The 16,284-nt window shown below is 48.4% G+C and overlaps 1 protein-coding gene across 3 annotated transcripts in view; it reads left to right on the forward strand.

The window, feature by feature from the left end:
- LOC137323948 (neuropilin-2-like) overlaps positions 1 to 16,284 on the forward strand; it is a 124,564-nt gene that overhangs the window by 18,114 nt on the left and 90,166 nt on the right. For all 3 annotated transcript variants that reach the window (XR_010963475.1, XM_067988094.1, XM_067988093.1), the window contains exon 2: positions 11,712 to 11,889. Coding sequence is in view for 2 of the 3 variants with exons in the window: in XM_067988094.1 (XP_067844195.1) it covers positions 11,712 to 11,889 (178 nt within the window). In the remaining variant the exon portion in view is untranslated. The remainder of the gene's footprint in view (positions 1 to 11,711; positions 11,890 to 16,284) is intronic.

Consider the following 16,284-nt stretch of genomic DNA (forward strand, 5'->3'; position numbering starts at 1 on the left):
CCCCTGTCTGTAGTGAGACCTCAGCACCGTTTCCCCTGTCTGCAGTGAGACCTCAGCACCGTTTCCCCTGTCTGCAGTGAGACCTCAGCACCGTTTCCCCTGTCTGTAGTGAGGTCTCAGCACCGTTTCCCCTGTCTGCAGTGAGACCTCAGCACCGTTTCCCCTGTCTGTAGTGAGACCTCAGCACCGTTTCCCCTGTCTGTAGTGAGGTCTCAGCACCGTTTCCCCAGTCTGCAGTGAGATCTCAGCACCGTTTCCCCTGTCTGTAGTGAGGTCTCAGCACCGTTTCCCCTGTCTGTAGTGAGGTCTCAGCACCGTTTCCCCTGTCTGTAGTGAGGTCTCAGCACCGTTTCCCCTGTCTGTAGTGAGGTCTCAGCACCGTTTCCCCTGTCTGTAGTGAGATCTCAGCACCGTTTCCCCTGTCTGTAGTGAGGTCTCAGCACCGTTTCCCCTGTCTGTAGTGAGGTCTCAGCACCGTTTCCCCTGTCTGTAGTGAGGTCTCAGCACCGTTTCCCCTGTCTGTAGTGAGGTCTCAGCACCGTTTCCCCAGTCTGTAGTGAGATCTCAGCACTGTTTCCCCTGTCTGTAGTGAGGTCTCAGCACCGTTTCCCCTGTCTGCAGTGAGATCTCAGCACCGTTTCCCCTGTCTGTAGTGAGACCTCAGCACCGTTTCCCCTGTCTGTAGTGAGATCTCAGCACCGTTTCCCCTGTCTGTAGTGAGGTCTCAGCACCGTTTCCCCTGTCTGTAGTGAGGTCTCAGCACCGTTTCCCCTGTCTGTAGTGAGATCTCAGCACCGTTTCCCCTGTCTGTAGTGAGGTCTCAGCACCGTTTCCCCTGTCTGTAGTGAGGTCTCAGCACCGTTTCCCCTGTCTGTAGTGAGGTCTCAGCACCGTTTCCCCTGTCTGCAGTGAGATCTCAGCACCGTTTCCCCTGTCTGTAGTGAGACCTCAGCACCGTTTCCCCTGTCTGCAGTGAGGTCTCAGCACCGTTTCCCCTGTCTGTAGTGAGGTCTCAGCACCGTTTCCCCTGTCTGCAGTGAGGTCTCAGCACCGTTTCCCCTGTCTGTAGTGAGGTCTCAGCACCGTTTCCCCTGTCTGTAGTGAGGTCTCAGCACCGTTTCCCCTGTCTGCAGTGAGGTCTCAGCACCGTTTCCCCTGTCTGTAGTGAGGTCTCAGCACCGTTTCCCCTGTCTGCAGTGAGGTCTCAGCACCGTTTCCCCTGTCTGTAGTGAGGTCTCAGCACCGTTTCCCCTGTCTGCAGTGAGACCTCAGCACCGTTTCCCCTGTCTGTAGTGAGATCTCAGCACCGTTTCCCCTGTCTGCAGTGAGGTCTCAGCACCGTTTCCCCTGTCTGGAGTGAGTATCTTGTGTCTTCCTTCCCCACTCGGGGGTGAGTAAGGTACAGTGAACCCGGGGCTCTCTGCTGCTGATGTTTGGGCTGTGACTGAGTTATGTGTGGTAGCTCTGGTGCCTGATGTACATTTCTGAAAGGACAGAGGCCGAGCTTCCTTTGAGGGGCTTCTAAACAGATGGGTTTTCCAGATGCTGCGACTGTGCGGTCACATGACGCAGATGTGCTGCCTCAGCAATATTCTTTTTAATAATTATTTAAGATTGGCATTTCGACGAATCTTAAATTCAACCCAATGATTTTGTTTGCAATATGCATATATAAAGCATCATAAATCACTCTTAATGTGGTGCTATCTGTCTTTACCATCCATCCATGAACACAGTCCTGTGGAAGATCCTCTCTTGCCCCTTTGCTTTAAATGTAAGAATGCAGACAGCCTAATTAGAAATAAAAAGAAAGAAAAGAAAGACTTGCATTTATACAGCGCATTTCATGACCTCAGGACGCCCCAAAGCGCTTTACAGCCAATGAAGTACTATTTGAAGTTTAGTCACTGTTGTTGGACGCTGCCTGCTTTTCCTGCTATTGTGACAAGAGCACATATTGTGTCTCCCCACATAATCCTGCCAGGAATCACTTCCAAGAACTGGGAAATATTCCCTACAGAACGTAGGCAAGAGAGTTAGAGGGGAGAGCAGGCCTGGGATCTTCTCAACCGAGGCAAATGGGGCAGAGAGGAATAAGGTTGCCAACCCTCCAGGATTGGCCTGGAGTCTCCAGGATTTAAAGATTAATCTCCCAATCACTGCTGTGAGCAAAAATTGCGATTCATTCATTTTCATTGAACACTTTCGTTTAATAGATACAAAAAATATTGGAGATGGAAAAGGAGCTGGTGTGACTGACAGTCAGAATCATCCAGTCGGGTAATTAAGGGACTGTTCGCTTTTCAGTTGGTGGAGGAAGGCGGTGCCCCGTGAGGTGGGACGTGTTGGGCAACCAGTGGGGGGAGGGGGGCGGTTGGAGTTGGGAGGTCATCTGAAGAAGCCTCCCGGAATTTGTTCCAGCAGCGTAGGCAACCCTAGAGAGGAGGGGAGGCCCGTCATTCACCCAATCGAGGGGCAGAGAGGAGGGGAGGCCCGTCATTCACCCAATCGAGGGGCAGAGAGGAGGGGAGGCCTGTAATCCACCCAATCGAGGGGCAGAGAGGAGGGGAGGCCTGTCATCCACCCAATCGAGGGGCAGAGAGGAGGGGAGGCCTGTCATTCACCCAATCGAGGGGCAGAGAGGAGGGGAGGCCCGTCATTCACCCAATCGAGGGGCAGAGAGGAGGGGAGGCCCGTCATTCACCCAATCGAGGGGCAGAGAGGAGGGGAGGCCCGTCATTCACCCAATCGAGGGGCAGAGAGGAGGGGAGGCCCGTAATCCACCCAATCGAGGGGCAGAGAGGAGGGGAGGCCTGTCATCCACCCAATCGAGGGGCAGAGAGGAGGGGAGGCCTGTCATTCACCCAATCGAGGGGCAGAGAGGAGGGGAGGCCTGTCATTCACCCAATCGAGGGGCAGAGAGGAGGGGAGGCCCGTCATTCACCCAATCGAGGGGCAGAGAGGAGGGGAGGCCCGTCATTCACCCAATCGAGGGGCAGAGAGGAGGGGAGGCCCGTCATTCACCCAATCGAGGGGCAGAGAGGAGGGGAGGCCTGTAATCCACTCAATCGAGGGGCAGAGAGGAGGGGAGGCCTGTAATCCACCCAATCGAGGGGCAGAGAGGAGGGGAAGCCTGTAATCCACTCAATCGAGGGGCAGAGAGGAGGGGAAGCCTGTAATCCACCCAATCGAGGGGCAGAGAGGAGGGGAGGCCTGTAAACCACCCAATCGAGGGGCAGAGAGGAGAGGAGGCCTGTAATCCACCCAATCGAGGGGCAGAGAGGAGGGGAAGCCTGTAATCCACCCAATCCAGGGGCAGAGAGGAGAGGAGGCCTGTAATCCACCCAATCGAGGGGCAGAGAGGAGAGGAGGCCTGTAAACCACCCAATCGAGGGGCAGAGAGGAGGGGAGGCCCATAATCCACCCAATCGAGGGGCAGAAAGGAGGGGAGGCCTGTAATCCACCCAATCGAGAAAGGAAGGACGGTACTTTGACTTCAATAGAGTGATTGCTGCGAAGGTTGACTCGCACAACAAGACACACCAGAACCCCTGCCCCCCGGTCCGTCCAGAACCCCCCCCCCCACTCTCCATCCAGACACCCCCCCCCACCGCTCTCCCTCCCCACCCACCCCCCCCACCCCGCTCTCCACCCAGACCCGCCCACTGCTCTCTGTCCAGACCATGGTTGGGTGCTGCTTCCCCTGTTGCCATGACATGCCCTGTTGGAGCTGCTCGTCATTGGTTGGGTTTGCTTTCTTCTGCTGGCCTGGATTAATCATTCCGATTGGTCGAGCTGACCACAAAGACAGCTCTCCTCTCCAAAGCGCACAGCACTAACACACTTTGTTTTTTCTCTTACCGTTTTACAAGCAAATGCACAAGGAGATTAAATTACCCATACATAGGCGTGCGACTGTGAGCGCTGAGATCACATGACACAAATCATCGGTGTCTATTACTCATTTTTAGTTACCCATCAAAAAAGTTGTTTTGATTTTTAGCCCAGTTTCTTGCAACGTCTCAAATTTAAAATTCTCATCCTTGTTTTCAAATCCCTCCATGGCCTCTCCCCTCCCTATCTCTGTAACCTCCTCCAACCCTACAACCCTCCGATGTCTCTGAGCTCCTCTACTTCTGGCCTCTTGTGCATCCCTGATTTTAATCACTCCACCATTGGCGGCCGTGCCTTCAGCTGCCTGGGCCCTAAGCTCTGGAGTTCCCTCCCTAAACCTCTCCGTCTCTCTCTCCTCCTTTTAGACACTCCTTAAAACCTACCTCTTTGACCAAGCTTTTGGTCTGATTACGCTCCTGTGAAGCACCTTGGGATGTTTTACTATGTTAAAGGCGCTATATCAATGCAAGTTGTTGCTGGGTGAAAACACGGCCAAAGGCCTACTGTCAGGCTTATTGGTTCCTAGGAACAGCAGACGGGTGGGGATGAGGGGGGGGGGGGGTGGTGGGGAGCGTGGAGGGAGACACAGATAACCACAGGCCCCTGTGGTTCAGAAGAAGAGAGGCGGGCCTCAGCGAACAATATCGAGTTTTAATGAGCTGATGGTGTCTCACTTGCCTGAACTCTGCCCATTCTGGCACAGATTGCAGCAAGCCAATCTCTACATCAAGACAGCTCGCTGAGGACAGAAGGCCTTTCTGTGTTTAAAGGACGCTGTTTAGCACATAAATGCTTCCTGTCATCGCTCAACTCCCTTATCTATGAAGCCGATGCAGAGATAGGCTGGTTTGCATTCAGCTAAGATACACACAGTTATCAGCATCATAAATAAAACGCTATCACATCGATCCTCGAGATTCTGGAAACAATGCACTTTTCAATAGGCCTTTTTTTTAAAACATTTTTTTCGCCTTGCTTTTATGGAGGTTTCTTTTTGTACTCGTGAGATGAGGGATAACGTATTTCCATTTTTCATACCCATTGCCAGCATCAAATACTCACAAATTGGTGCAGTGCTGGTTGGAATCTACTCACTGCCACAGAAAGCATAACGAGATCAGCTACTTGGCTCAGTGGGTAGCACTCTCGCCTCTGAGTCAGAAGGATGTGGGTTCATTGTCCCACTCCAGAGACTTGATCACATAATCCAGGCTGACATTCCAGTGCAGCACTGAGGGAGTACTGCACTGTTGGAGGTGCTGTCTTTCAGATGAGACGTGAAACCGAGGCCCCTCTCAGGTGGATGTAAAAGATTCCACGACACTGTTTGAAGAAGAGCAGAGGAGTTCTCCCTGGTGTCCTGACCAATATTTATCACTAAAATATATCATCTGCTCACTATCACACTGCTACTTGTGTGCAGATTGGCTGCTGCATTTCCCTATGTTACAATAGTGACAATGCTTCATTGGCTGTGAAGCACTTTGGGATGTGCTCATGTTGTGAATGGCACCGTATAAATGCAAGTAGCTTCTTCACAGCTTGAGCCATGTGCAGAGTTAATGTCCTTCCACAGTGCCCCAGCACGTGTTACCAAATCAGGCAGAGTGTGAGTTCGGCTCTGAATGAAGATCCCTCTACACTGCCCGTTGATATGGATTGAGGTGGGCAATTCAATGTGACGGATACTTTTATTCTATAGGGGCTACAATGGAAGGGTATAGTGCTTGCTCATATCCACCAATCACCTGCCATTAGTTTTGTTCCTGACCCATCTTGGCCATTTGGTAGGTACAGGGTGGTGAGATACAGTATAACTCCCTCCATCAATGCCCATCAGATACTGATAGTTTAGGTACAGGGTGGTGAGATACAGTATAACTCCCTCTATCACTGCCCATCAGATACTGATAGGTTAGGTACAGAGTGGTGAGATGCAGTATAACTCCCTCCATCACTGTCCATCGGATACTGACAGTTTAGGTACAGGGTGGTGAGACACACTATAACTCCCTCCACCACCGTCCAACAGTCACATATTTTTAAACTACCTGAAATGTAAACATTTTTTAATGCTAATAGATGTAGTTCAGAGCAGGTCAGAGGCTGGGTATTCTGCGGCGAGTGACTCACCTCCTGACTCCCCAAAGCCTTTCCACCATCTACAAGGCACAAGTCAGGAGTGTGATGGAATACTCTCCACTTGCCTGGATGAGTGCAGCTCCAACAACACTCAAGAAGCTCGACACCATCCAAGATAAAGCAGCCCGCTTGATTGGCACCCCATCCACCACCCTAAACATTCACTCCCTTCACCACCGGCGCACTGTGGCTGCAGTGTGTACCATCCACAGGATGCACTGCAGCAACTCGCCAAGGCTTCTTCGACAGCACCTCCCAAACCCGCGACCTCTACCACCTAGAAGGACAAGGGCAGCAGGCGCATGGGAACAACACCACCTGCACATTCCCCTCCAAGTCACACACCATCCCGACTTGGAAATATATCGCCGTTCCTTCATTGTCGCTGGGTCAAAATCCTGGAACTCCCTTCCTAACAGCACTGTGGGAGAACCGTCACCACACGGACTGCAGCGGTTCAAGAAGGCGGCTCACCACCACCTTCTCAAGGGCAATTAGGGATGGGCAATAAATGCCGGCCTTGCCAGCGACGCCCACATCCCGTGAACGAATTTTTAAAAAGTTAGGGATTGCCACCTGTCTGGTTTTAGTCGGACAATCTGATTTCAGACTGGGCCGTCCAAAAACTTAAACCAGACACCAAAACCGTGGCATTTAATACAGAAGTCCTGTTGTCCCAGACCCTGTTGTCTCGTGAGGAGCAGGTATCAGTTATTAAAAGTTTTCAGTGAATTTTCATTCATGGCAATGTAAACATCAGGACACAGACTCACCAGCCCAACCCAGGCCCCACTGATATCCTGTCAGGGTGGACTTGGCAGGTCAGAAGGCGGCATTGCTAGAGAAGAGTGTCCCTGCTGCTCTGCCAGGGCCGTGTTTGTCTGCACATTGGCTGAGGGGGTCTTCAGAAGCAATTTTGTGCCCCCCTTGCAGCCCGGTCTTGTATCCCAAGCATTTTGGAATATAAGGAGAAAGGTCAGGGCGGGTCTATAATTGTGCCTGACCCGCAGTCGGGATTAGGGTTGCCAACTCTGGTCAGACGTATTCCTGCCTCCAACTGCCCCACTCCCACACTCTCATCATTGGTCGCCCGACATATCCATCCTCACAGAACCTCGTCTTCCCACACCAATCAGAAAGCGAACAGAGTCTTCATTTCCCGATTGGTTGATTTTTGACAGTCAGTCAAACAGCACCATTTCCCACGTCCAATATTTTTATAACGAGAAAACAAAAGTGTTCAAAGAAAGTTTTTTAAAAACACAATTTTTTTTAATGCCCCTATGATTTTTCTCCTGGGTTTTTGCTCGCAGCAGTGTCCTGGAGATTAATCTTTAATTCCAGGCCAATCCTGGAGGGTTGGAAACCCCAGGAGCAGGATAAGGACAGGTGGAACCACCTGGGATGAGAAGTGCTTCACAGGATCACTTTTAATTTTAAACAAAATTCGCAGTGAGGAAGGACAAGTAAGTGACTCTTTTGCATTTACTTTTGATCTTCATTTAAATGTCACAATTGGTGCTCAGCAGGCAAGCTACAGTTCAAAGCATCGTGGTGAGTTTAAAGCAAATCCAAGTGTCTGATCGTCACACACCTGGAGTGACGAACTCCTTTCACATCTGACTTCAGGAATGGCACTTGATCCTACCCATGATCCTCAGCACCAGTGAAACTGCCCTATTAAAGTGTTGGGGGTGCAGGGTGGGGTCACCAACCCTCCAGGATTGTCCTGGAGTCTCCGGGAATTGAAGATTAATCTCAAGGACATTCCTGTGAGCGACACCTGGAAAAAAATCGTAGGGGCATTAAAAAATAAGTTTTTTTTTTCATTTTCTTTAAACACTTTTGTTTATTAGTTGTAAAAGTATTGGAAATGGGAAAAAAGGCAGTTTGACTGACAGTCCAGAATCATCCAGAGTCTGTTTGCTTTCCAATTGGTGGGGGAGGCGGTGAGCAGCGAGAATGAACGTTTTAGGCGACCAATGGCGGGAAGTCATGTGAGGAAACCTTCCGGAAACACGACCAACCAAAGTTGGCAACCCCAGTGAAGGGGGCGGCACTGGAATCTGCCCATCACATACTGAGTGTTCCAGGAAGAATAGCTGCAGACAGCAAAGAGCAACTGGTGGCTGAGCTGAGCTCATCAGATTTTGAAATGTGAAACCAATCTCTTTCCCTCTTAAGTGCACATTCGCGGAGTCTGCGTACAGTACGAGCCAAGGCGCAAACAGGAGGCTGTAGGAAGTGCGTCAGTCCTGATCTAATAGGACGGAGCTCCCAGGCTGGCTGGGCGTGTTCACCCAGTCAGTAGCCGAGTCAGACTAGGGTTGCCTCCGTGAACTCCAACCGCCTCACCTAGTCTAACAACCCTTTTATTTTCCTCCCATCTCCCAATAATTTTATAACTAATAAACAAAAGTCTTCAAAGCAAATTAAAAAGTGACACAGCATTTTTTTTCTTAATGCCACTATGATTTTTCTCCTGGCAGTATGCGGGAGATCAATCTTTAATTCCTGGAGACTCCAGGACAATCCTGTCAGAGGAGACTTGAGAAAATCCAAGGTTCGAATCCCCGGCCTGGTCTGAGTTAGGGTTTTGATAGGGGAGTAACAGTCGGCCCTGAAGGTCATACGTCCCAGTTGCCATTAATCACTCTTTGTGACCTTTGACGATGAGCGCCCAGAGGTCAAGGAACCGTGAGGGAAGCAGGAAAGTGTCACAACTGAGCCCAGCCTGCTCCTCTCCAGATTAGGAACAGGAGTTCCTACTCCAGATCACTAATTTTAAAAAAAGAACTTGCATTTATATAGCACCTTTCACGACCCCAGGACGACCCAAAGTGCTTTACAACCAATGGAGTACTTTTGAATGTCATGATGTGGAGATGTAGTCACTGTTGTAATGTAGGAAACACGGTAGATAATTTGTATACAGCAAGGTCCCACAAAGAGCAATGTGATAATGACCAATTAATCTGTTTTAATGACGTTGGTTGATGGATAAATTTTGGCCAGGACACCGGGGAGAACTCCCCTGCTCTTTTTCGAAATAGTGCCATGGGATCTTTTATGTCCACCTGAGAGGGCAGATGGAGCTTTGGTTTAACGTCTCATTAGGATAACATTTGACACCGAGACACATAATGGGATATTAGTCAGGTGAGCAAAAGCTTGGTCAAAGAGGTAGGTTTTAAGGAGCGTCTTCAAGGATGGGAGACAGGTGGAGAGGTTTAGGGAGGGAATTTCAGAGCCTAGAGCCTGGGTAGCTGAAGGCACGGCCGTCAATGGTGGGGCGAAGGGAGTGGGGAACGCGCAAGAGGCCAGAATTGGAGGAACGCAGAGATCTCGGAGAAACATAAAATGAAAATAGTAGAATGACGGCAACCGGTCAGCAGGTGCCGCAATATCGTCACATCACAGACCGTGTGTCCTCCTGTGTATAGACGCGGGGCGGTGTCTTGTAAGAGAGGCGTTGCTGTGGCAACGTGCCCTTTAAGGAACACGGGAGTGTGACATTTACACAGGCTGCAGCAGGCCTGCTAATGAATAATGAGGTGTTAACATTGACACAGGCAGAGACCCTCACTGAAAAAGATTAGCATTTGCAAAGGTGAACACAGGGCCCCGTTCACTGTGGACTGCGATTGAAGGGAAATGCATTGTTTTCTGAGAGTAAACTTCATGGAAATATTCTGTCGTGGCCTTTCACTTAAGAGGCAGTTTTTTAAATACTTTTTGTGTTATTCCGTTCCAGGCAGACTGACCTCTCCACGTCCCTCTCCCCCAGTTTGGGTTTGTAGTCGGTCACTGGTTTCTGTAGATCTAATGTGCTCCAATTCCTTTACGTTGGCATTTGTTCAGTTGTGATCACGGGAGAACAGCAGCTATGCATTGACCACCCCAACACCAGCTCCCTTTGTGGAATCATAGACTTTCCAGCATGGATGGAGGCCGTTCAGCCCATCATGGCTGTGCCAGCTCTTTGAAAGAGCTTCGTCCTAATGCCCTGCCCTTTCCCCATCCCCCTTTCAATTCTTTTTTCTCAAATGTTCATCCACTTCCCTTTTAAGAAAGAAAGACTTGCATTTATATAGCGCCTTTCACCACCTCAGGATGTCCCAAAAGTTTGTAGCCAATGAAGTAATTTTGAAGTATAGTCACTGTTGTAATGTAGGAAACGCAGCAGCCAATTTGCGCACAGCAAGATCCCACAAACAGCGATGTGATAATGAGCAGATAACCTGTTTTAATGATAAACATTGGCCAGGGCACCGGGGAGAACTCCCCTGCTCTTCTTCAAAATAGTGCTATTGGATCTTTTATCTAAGATGGCAGACTAGGCCTCAGTTTAACATCTCATCTGAAAGATGACACCTTCAACAGTGCAGTGCTCCCTCAGTGCTGCACTGGGAATGATCAGCCTAGATTTTGTGCTCAAGTCTCTGGAGCGGGACTCGAACCCACAACTTGCTGACTCAGAAGGTGAGAGTGCTGCCAGTGAGCCATGGGTGACACCGCTCTGTTCTAGCGCCTTTGGCCTTCCCACCCTGACACGATGAAACTCTTCCCCCTCAACAGCTCCACCTTGTACATCTCCTCCTGCCTTTAAGACATTAATAAACTTGCCGAATGGACGTGTCAATGGAAAATAAATTTCAATATAGATAAGTGTGAGGTGGTGCATTTTGGTAGGAGGAACAAGGTGGTCACATACTGCTTGGAAAATAAGAGTCCACATGGGATAGAGGAGCAGGGGGATCTGGGGGTACAGATACACAAATCACTAAAAGTAGCGATGCAGGTTAACAAGCCGTAAAAAAGTAAACAAAGGACTGGGGTTCATTTCTCGAGGGATAGGATTGAAAAGCAGGGAAGTTATGTTAAACTTGTATAGAACCTTGATTAGACCACACTTGGAGCACTGTGAACAGTTCTGGTCTCCAAATTATAAAAAATATATAGAGGCACTGGAGAAGGTGCAAAAAATTTACAAGGATGATACCAGAACTGAGAGGTTATAACTATCAGGGAAGATTGTACAGGCTGGGGCTCTTTCCTCTAGAAAAGAGAAGACTGAGAGGTGACCTGATCTGGGTCTTTAAAATTATGAAGGGGTTTGATAGGGTAGACGTAGAGAAAATGTTTCCACTTGTGAGGGAGACCAAAACTAGGGACCAGAAATATAAGACAGTCACTAATAAATCCAATAGGGAATTCAGGAGAAACTTCTTTAACCAGAGAGTGGTTAGAATGTGGAACTTGCTACCACATGGAGTAGTTGAGGTGAATAGCATAGATGCCTTTAAGGGGAAGCTAGATAAGTTCATGAGGGAGAAAGGAATAGAAGGATATGCTGATAGGATGAGATGAAGTAAGGTAGGAAGAGGCTTGTGTGGAGCATAAACACCGGCACAGACCAGTTGGGCCGAATGGCCTGTTTCTGTGCTGTAAATTCTATGTAATTTAAAATCCCGCTTAAAATGCACCTCTTCACAGTGCCTTTGGCCACTTCCTCTAACCTCCCTCCCAACAGTAGCCAACCCAATCTGGGATGTTCTGTTCAGTTAAATAAGAGAGTCGTTAAAACAGTGGTCAAACGCTAATATTCGAAGCGTTTCATTTCAAGGCATGAATCTCCTCACTGGCGACAGTAGTAACTGTTCCTTCTCTTGTAGAAACGCCTTGCGGGAAACGTTTAAACGCAAGAGAAGCGGGTTACATCACGTCTCCCGGATACCCACAAGACTACACGGCGCACCAGAGGTGTGAGTGGGTCATTCACGCACCTGAGAGCCACCAGAAGATTCTGCTGAACTTTAACCCACACTTTGAACTTGAAAAGCATGACTGCAGGTAACAGTTAACAAACTTAACCAACATGGAATCGGACTTGTGTGTAAAGTATCTACCTATCTATATATATAGATGTAGAGACGATGTTTCCACTTGTGGGGAATCCAAAACTACTATTAAGAGTCACTAATAAACCCAATAAGGAATTCAGAAGAAACTCCTTTAACCAGAGAGTGGTTACAAGGTGGAATTTGTTACCACGTGGAGTGGTTGAGGTGAATAGTATAGATACATTTAAGGGGAATCATGAGGGAGAAAGGATCAGAAGGATATGTTGATAGGGTGAGATGAAGTAGGGTGGGAGGAGACTCGTGTGGAGCATAAACAGGGCAAAAAGCAGTTGGGTGAATGGCCTGTTTCTATGCCGTAAATATCTATGTCATATATAAAAATTCTTGAATTCAAAATTTCTTTGTGTTTGTCACACCCATTTCCAGCGGTATTTTATAGCAAACACCATTTTGAATGAGCAGTTTGATACGCCCAGAGCCCCCAGAGTAAACCCCCTAGACATACACTAATCACCAGGAGGAGGCTTCCTCTGTGCTAACTGTAGTGAAGTAGCAAATTTCTCATAGGCCTTGGAGAAGATTTTCACTCTCTCCCCACCCCATGCTGTACTGTTTCCTGAAAGGCAGGAATTTGTAGCGGGGGGGAACTCATTCTCAGCCACACCTATTGGGTAAGTTGCGCCCCTCACATTTCGAGTGGGCTGTGAAGATCTGACTTGAGTAGGAAAAGGAGGAGGCCATTCAGCCCCTTGAGCCTGTCCCACCATTCAATTAGATCATGGCTGATCTGTATCTTAACTCCATTTACCTGTCTTGGTTCCGTAACCTTTAATACCCTTACCTAGCAAAAATCTATCAATCTTAGTTTTGAAATTTTCAATTGACCCTCAGCCTCAAAAGCTTTTTGGAGAGAGAGTTCCAGATTTCCACTACCCTTTGTGTGAAGAAGTGCTTCCTGACATCACTCCTGAACGGCCTAGCTCGTATTTTAAGATTATGCCTCCTTGTTCTGGACTCCCCCACCAGAGGAAATAGTTTCTCTCCATCCACCCTATCAAATCCTTCAATCATCTTAAACACCTCAATTAGATCACCCCTTAATCTTCTAAACTCAAGGGAATACAAGCCTGGTCTATGCAACCTGGCCTCATAATTTAACCCTTTTAGCCCTGGTATCATTCTGGTGAATCTGCACTGCACCCCCTCCAGCTGATTTTCACAGCTGTGGAACCAGTACATGAGACCCTGTCTGTCTGAATCTCTCTTGCAACATATCAACTTTACCCAAACCGACTGCCAGGAAATGTGCTGTAATCGCTCACAGCCTGAGAAACACTTAACTTCATTCACCCCCGCCCCCCTGAGTGACGTTCATTTTCTTGAAAGTAAATTGTGGGTTTTTTTTTGAAGAAAAAAATGTTGGCTGAAGGGATCTGCAAAAATCCTGGGCTTTCCAATAATTGGGAGGGGCAGATTAGATGGCAGTGATGTTAAGCAAATAGTTTAGTCATCCATATTGCCCTCTCCACCACAACATTGCTGTTGATTTGGCAGTACTCTCACCTCTGAGTTAGAAAGTTGCACGTTCAAGTCCCACTCCAGAGACTTGAGCACAAAATCTAGGTTGACATGCCCAGTGCAGTATTGAGGGAATGCTGCACTGTCAGAAGGAGCTGTCTTTCAGTTGAGATGTTAAACTGAGGCCCCGTCTGCCCTCTCAGGTGGATGCAAAAGATCCTATGGCACTATTTCGAAGAAGAGCAGGGGAGTTCTCCCCGCCCGGTGTCCTGGCCAATATTTATCCCTCAACCAACATCACTAAAAACAGATTATCTGGTCATTATCACATTGCTATCTGTGGGATCTTGCTGTGTGCGAATTGGCTGCTGTGTTTTCTACATTACAACAGTGACTACACTTCAAAAGTGAATCATTGGCATTGAAAAGCGCTTTGGGATGCCCTGAGATCATGAAAGGTGCTATATAAATGCAAGTTCTTTCTTTCTTTATGTGGCTCTGTTCATTGTTTAATCTGACTCCTCGATTCTAAAATCGTGTGACTATCGAATTGTAATCAAGAGTGTACAGTTACATTCCGGTGGGGCCCATTAACCTCCAGGAGCTATTGTCTTGAGATCTGCGACCGCCCTTGTCATGGCAGTGTTTATGAACAAGCCCCTGGGGGACATAGATCAGTGGGAACATGCACCATCTGGTGTGGCACTGGGGCCTTGCAGAGCATTCAATTCCCAGCCTGTGCCCAGTCAGATGACCTCAGCTAGGTTTTGATAAATGAAAGAAAGAAAGAACTTGCATTTATAAAGCGTCTTTTCGACCTCAGGACGTCCCAATGAAGTATTTTTGAAGTGTAGTCACTGTTGTAATGTAGGAAATGCGGCAGCCAATTTGTGCACAGCAAGATCCCACAAACAGCAATGAAATAATGACCAGGTTAACTCCCCTGCTCTTCTTCAAAAAAGTGTCATTGAATCTCTTATGTCCTACCTGAGAGGACAGACAGGGCCTCGGTTTAACATCTCATCTGAAAGACAACACCTCCAGCACTGGAGTGTGAGCACGGATTTTGTGCTTTGGAGTGGGACTTGAACTCATAACTTTCTGACTCAGAGGTGAGAGGGCTACCCACTGTGCCACAGCTGATGGGTACTAAAATTGACCTCAAAGCCTCCCTGGGCAAGGGAGCAGGAAAACCAGCCAGGGTTCCTGCTCTCGATCGCTATCTAGTGACTCCTGCAATGTGTGGATAAGATGTCAGCTCAGTGCAGGGTCAGGCTTGCTCATGACATTCTCCTGGGACGAATAGCTCACTGGCTTCACACACTTGTGTGGCCATATGTGTAGGGCTGCCAACTCTCCAGGAATGTCCTGGAGTCTCCAGGAATTAAAGATTAATCTCCTGGACACTGCTGCGAGCAAAAAACCCAGGAGAAAAATCATAGGGGCATTAAAAAAAATTGTGTTTTTAAAAAAAAATTTCTTTGAACACTTTTGTTTATTAGATATAAAAATATCGGGCAGGGAGAAAAAGGCTGTTAATTGACGGTGAAGAATCACCGTGAGAATCGGGTAATGAAGAGTCAGTTCACTTTCCGATGGGTGTGGGAAGGTGGGGCACCGCGAGGATGGACATGTCGGGCGACCAATGGCGGGAATGTGGGGGCGGGGCAATTGGAGGGAGGCGGTCAAGTGGTGAAACCTCCAGGAATACGTCCAACCAGAGTTGGGAACCCTACACGTGGGTGAGGTGTGGCTGGAGTGACAGTGTGAAACAGATAGAGGGGAAGTCAAACGCATCCCAGCTTAGTGCGTGTGTTGAAACGATGTCCAAAAGAAGTAGTCGGCCCAGGCTGGGTTAATGAATGAAGCTGGGTCCAACATTTCAGAGAAGTGCTTTTGACCTCTTTTATCACCATAAACTGCCCCGTTAGTATAACTATTAAGTATGTTTCTAACTGTGTTGGAAATTGGCCCACACACAAGTCGCCATTGGATGTGACTGTAAGAGTCCAGCTGACAAGAGCCGAGTTACACTGACTTGTCTCTGCTGTCCTCTGCTGGCGGGAGTTGCGAATTACACCTCAGGTTCCCCATAATCCCAGGATCAATGACAGTCTAAAGTGCCCAAGGTACTTGTCACCCTCAGTATAAAAGAACTTACATTTATATAGCGCCTTTCACGACCTCAGGACCTCCCAAATCCATTTACAGCCAATGAAGTGCTTTTGAAGTACAGTCACTGTTGTAATGTAGGAAAGGCGACAGCCAATTTGCACATAGCAAGATCCCACAAACAGCAATGAAATAATGACCAGATAATCTGTTTTAGTGATGTTGGTTGAGGGATAAATATTGGCCAGGACACCGGGGAGAACTCCCTGCTTTTCTTTGAATGGTGCAGTGAGATCTTTTACATCCACCTGAGAGGGCAGACAGACATCTGAGAGACGGCACCTCTGACAGTGCAGCACTCCCTCAGCACAAACTGCTCCTCTGTTTTGCTAGCCATAGCAGCTCTATTTTCGTGAATCCACCATTTAAGGGGAAGCTTGATAAGCACATGAGGGGGAAAGGAATAGAAAGTTGATAGGGTTAGATGAAGAAGGGAGGGAGGGGGTTCGTGTGGAGCCTATTGGGCCGAATGGCCTGTTTTTGTGCTGTACATTCTATGTAACTCTATGTAATTTAAGCCTACAGCAGGTGACTATCCTTGTGAGGCGTGCTTGCTGAGAGGGGAAGGGTTTATTGACCGCAAAGTGTGCCTGCAGGGGGCTTGTGATTCAGGCTTCCTGTCCCGGGATGAGATTGAGAATGTAACTGTCACATTCCCTATTCATCCTGATCTGACGCTCAGTCTCAAAAGAAG

The sequence above is a fragment of the Heptranchias perlo genome, chromosome 7 (assembly GCF_035084215.1).
Source record: "Heptranchias perlo isolate sHepPer1 chromosome 7, sHepPer1.hap1, whole genome shotgun sequence".
NCBI classification, from domain to species: Eukaryota; Metazoa; Chordata; class Chondrichthyes; order Hexanchiformes; family Hexanchidae; genus Heptranchias; species Heptranchias perlo.